This window comes from Austrofundulus limnaeus, unplaced genomic scaffold (assembly GCF_001266775.1).
Source record: "Austrofundulus limnaeus strain Quisiro unplaced genomic scaffold, Austrofundulus_limnaeus-1.0 Scaffold446, whole genome shotgun sequence".
Lineage (NCBI taxonomy): Eukaryota > Metazoa > Chordata > Actinopteri > Cyprinodontiformes > Rivulidae > Austrofundulus > Austrofundulus limnaeus.
In genome coordinates this window covers 28,819-32,741 of record NW_013952848.1, presented here as the reverse complement: position 1 = coordinate 32,741, position 3,923 = coordinate 28,819, and the positions used below count along the sequence as shown (strand labels likewise).

The 3,923-nt window shown below is 36.0% G+C and overlaps 1 protein-coding gene across 2 annotated transcripts in view; it reads right to left on the bottom strand.

Moving 5' to 3' along the window:
- Positions 1-594: 594 nt before the first annotated feature.
- The window catches only part of upp1 (uridine phosphorylase 1), a 10,038-nt gene continuing 6,709 nt past the window's right edge, over positions 595-3,923 (bottom strand). For both annotated transcript variants that reach the window (XM_014024923.1, XM_014024922.1), the window contains 2 exons: positions 1,709-1,855; positions 595-1,625 (listed from right to left, as the gene is read on the bottom strand). In XM_014024923.1, coding sequence (XP_013880377.1) covers positions 1,474-1,625; positions 1,709-1,855 — 299 coding nt within the window. In that variant the 3' untranslated portion in view covers positions 595-1,473. The remainder of the gene's footprint in view (positions 1,626-1,708; positions 1,856-3,923) is intronic.

Genomic DNA, 3,923 nt, shown 5'->3' with positions numbered 1-3,923 from the left:
ACACACACATACTGTATATATGTGTGTGTTTGTATGAATGAATGATTTTCAGCAAGATTATAATTATTATATACATGTGCATTTTGTTGCTGTTTTTGTAGGTGTGCAAACAGATGTGAAATGTGCTGTCTTGTGTTTTCTTGGTGTGTATCTCACATATCTTCCAGTCTCTCTTTCAACCTTTCCCATTACGTTTCTCCTTTTCTTTTCTTTCCTTTTCTTCATTATTATAATTTAAAAAACAGTCACTAATGATGAATAAACTCAAATTCAGTTCTGTTTTCTACTAAAGTGGCTAAAAAATAAATAAAAAGTATGATTCAATGTAGAACCAGTCTCAGCTACTACTACACMAAATCTTAGGACAAAATCTGTGAAGTTGATATATATTTTTGTGCTTTCTAAGGTCAATTGGCGGTGCTAAATCTGACCCATAACCATTATTATGAGGAGTTAACAGGTTGCATGTTTTTAAATAATTACTGATTTAATAAAGTAACGCAACAAGTTTGTCAAATATTTAGACGCTTCATGAAAGGAGAATTGAATTTACTGCTGTAAAAATGTGCCATAAATGAGAAAAAACACACAATATAACCCATAGCGTATATGCGATTTTATTTTTATCACATATACCTCATACAGTGTCTTTTGTTTGTAAGGTCCAAACTGTGTCCTGCTGTTTCTTCATGAAATGGACACAAAAATAACCTTAAAAATCCACATTGCGAGCAATAAAATCAGACTTCTCAAGATCTTTCAGTTAACTAATAATAATCACCATCATCATGACACAATAATCAGTCATTAATGAACCATTAATATTTCAAGTTTTAGAACTTTAAAGGGCCTTCATTCATAAAAACAGACAGTGGAGACAAGAGTTGCTACCACCCTTAAACAAAACTAGTCTCAAAACAATTCTGTTCTTGTGAAACATTTAAGCTGTCAATTTTATATTGCAACATTATTCTGGTAGAAATATTAGGTGCTACAGCAAGCTGCTACTAGTCGCTAATAACCATGGATACAGTGAATAACTGTCACACAAAACTGATGGTGTGAAGGTTTCTGAACTCTGAACTATTTATTTGAACTACACCAAAAAGATCTGAAATGGCCCTTTAGGCAATACCGTTCATTAACATCTTAAAGTTCAAGTTTTAAGGATCAGAAACTTAAAATTTTAAATAAAACAAAGCGACTGCAATCAAATATATTTACCAGGCTTGGGCTGATAATTTACATAAAAAAGTGAAAAGTTAAAAAAGTGCATGTTGTCAACTTAATAATTTAACTAAACTAGCACAAATTCGTAAATACAAGGTGCACTCTAAGAACTGGTAAATGTGAAAATGGTGTGTGTCGTATACGCAAGAGGAAATAAACAAAAACAGTTTGACAATGTTTTCAGTACTTTCAGTACTCCAAGAACAACCTGACAGTGTTTGCTCAGCAGCGTAGCTACATCCTTTAGCTGCGTTGTGATTTAGCCTTTAGCTGCTTCTTGATGTAGTAGCCCACCAGGACCTGAGGACGCAGTTGGTAATTGTGAAGAACATCGTGAGAGCTGCTCAGCTGATCTCCCTTCAGTCGATCCAATAACGTCACACAAACAACGGCCGCTTCGCACAGAAAGATGAGAATGTTAACACACATCGGCGTCGAGATCAAACCGTTCAGAAACGTAAATGTTGTGCTTTCTCACCTCGCAGACCACTCAGATTGCACATAGCCGCAAAAACGGAGGACTCCATTTCTATGTTGCAGACTCCTGCTTCTTTGGCTTTAGTGAGGTAGTCGTGCTTGTCCTTCTCCGTGTAGGAGCAGAAGGCACCGTCCAAACGGGCTTGCCCTGATAGAAACAACATAACGAAGCTGTAATACTGTCACACACTGTGTTTTTTCCCCCCAGTTTCAGAATAAAATGAGAAAATAATAATAATAATAAGGTGGGTTTTTTTTTTGTTTGTTTGTTTTTTGCTTTAAAACTAAAAAAGAAAATTTTGTTAGTGCATTATTTGGGACCTTCTGGCAGAACCAGAAATCATGGCCTGAACTCCTGGCGCATTATATTTTTTAGCATTTTAAAAAATGCCCAAGTCTCACCATGGATGTTTGTTTTATTTATAGTCTCAACATATCTCAGTATCTTACCGTGAAAAAAATTGCCTCTAAAGGGGCAACATTATGTGTTTTTTAGGCATATATTTAAATTCTATACCATAATAAATTAACTATAGCTATATAATATATATTAATAGCTGCGTTTCCATTGACCATGAAAATGCGCAAATTAGAATTTCGAAAATAAATTTGCCCAATGGAAACACGTCAATTTCGAAAAAAWATTACRTTTTTCGACAAAATRTTTTTGCGCTAGGATGAGGTGGTATTTTGGCTGTATTGAAATTGGTGTTTTTCGCAAAACTGCAATGGAAACACTTTTTTCGCATCACAGGAGTCACGTGATCAACAACCGGCTGTTTCTACTGGCGAAAAAGACAACGACGAGGAAGATAACAGGAAGTAGAAGTAGTAGTAATATCACAGAAGTAGTATAAAGTAGTAAACTCASCGACTACAATTTCCCAAAAACACAGCATACGTAGCCGCTCCCAAGTAGGGACTTGTCTCTGGAAAGCCTCGATAAAAGACGCCGACGTCTCCTCTGATGATGAGCGCCAGTGTCGTGGTAGCAACATGCTATGTGTTTACATCCATTGCCGCCATGTTTGTAATGACTTATCATGAGAACAAACGTATTCATGCATGACTTTAATAGCATTTCTTACTCAACGGAAACACCACAGTTGCGAAACTGTGTTTTTCAACTTTAACAGAATACCGACAAAGTTTTGCGCACATTTGCAATGGAAACGCAGCTTATGTTACCTTCAGTTGTTATTAAAATGCAGTTTATATGATTAAATAGAAAATAAACTTGATTTTTCATATCTGTTTCTAAACACCTTGAAATTGGCCTCTGTCTCTTTAAGAACCTCCTTCAGCTTCTGTCCCGTCCATTTCTGCACAGGGCCAGGTGTGTGTGTGTGTGTGCTCTGTGTGGCTGCCCGATCCGTCCCGGTAGCACGATCCGTACTGTCAGCTCATTTGCGCTAAATGATAGACTTCTAGATTTAGGGGAAAAAAAACTGAAAATAATTATTTATAGATTTAATTATAAAGCTGTGTTAAATAATATTCTGAAAACAGTTTTGATATTGTATACATTTTGATTAATAAAATATAGATTTACGATGCGGTACATTTTTATTTATAATAACTTGTAAACTATTTTCTAGACAATCATGTTATAACTCATCTTATCTTTATTTCATTTTATTCCTGGAATAAAAATCCACAGCTGCTGCAAACGTTGCCTTTTCTCTGAAACATTGAGGTGATGAAAGACTGAAATSCAATGAATTCTGCCATCAGTTTAGTGAAATGCTACATGCTAAAAACAATGCTTCTGGGACAGTACGGATTGAGCTTCTGGTACGGATTGGGCAGCCACACTCGGTGATGAGGAAGCTTGGCTTGGAGACACAGTCCAGAGGAGGAACTGATCCTAAAAGGTGGTTCTGGTCCCATCTGGTGGTTTTTGGTCCCCTGCCTGCTGCCTCAGGGCACTACAGGATTTTTTAAACATGCATGAATGAGTCAGAGCAAGACTCTGGGCATGTTTTTGATGAGAGGATAACATTATAACACGATATAAAACTCAAAAAATGTAATTTTACATGATATAGCCCCTATTTACTTACTTACCGGTACTTACTTACTGGTACGTACTTACTTACTTATCTACCGGGTACGTACGTCTGTACATACGTACTTACTTACTTCCTTACTTCCTTACTTCCTTACTTACTTATACTTACTTACTTATACTTACTTACTTATACTTACTTACTTAT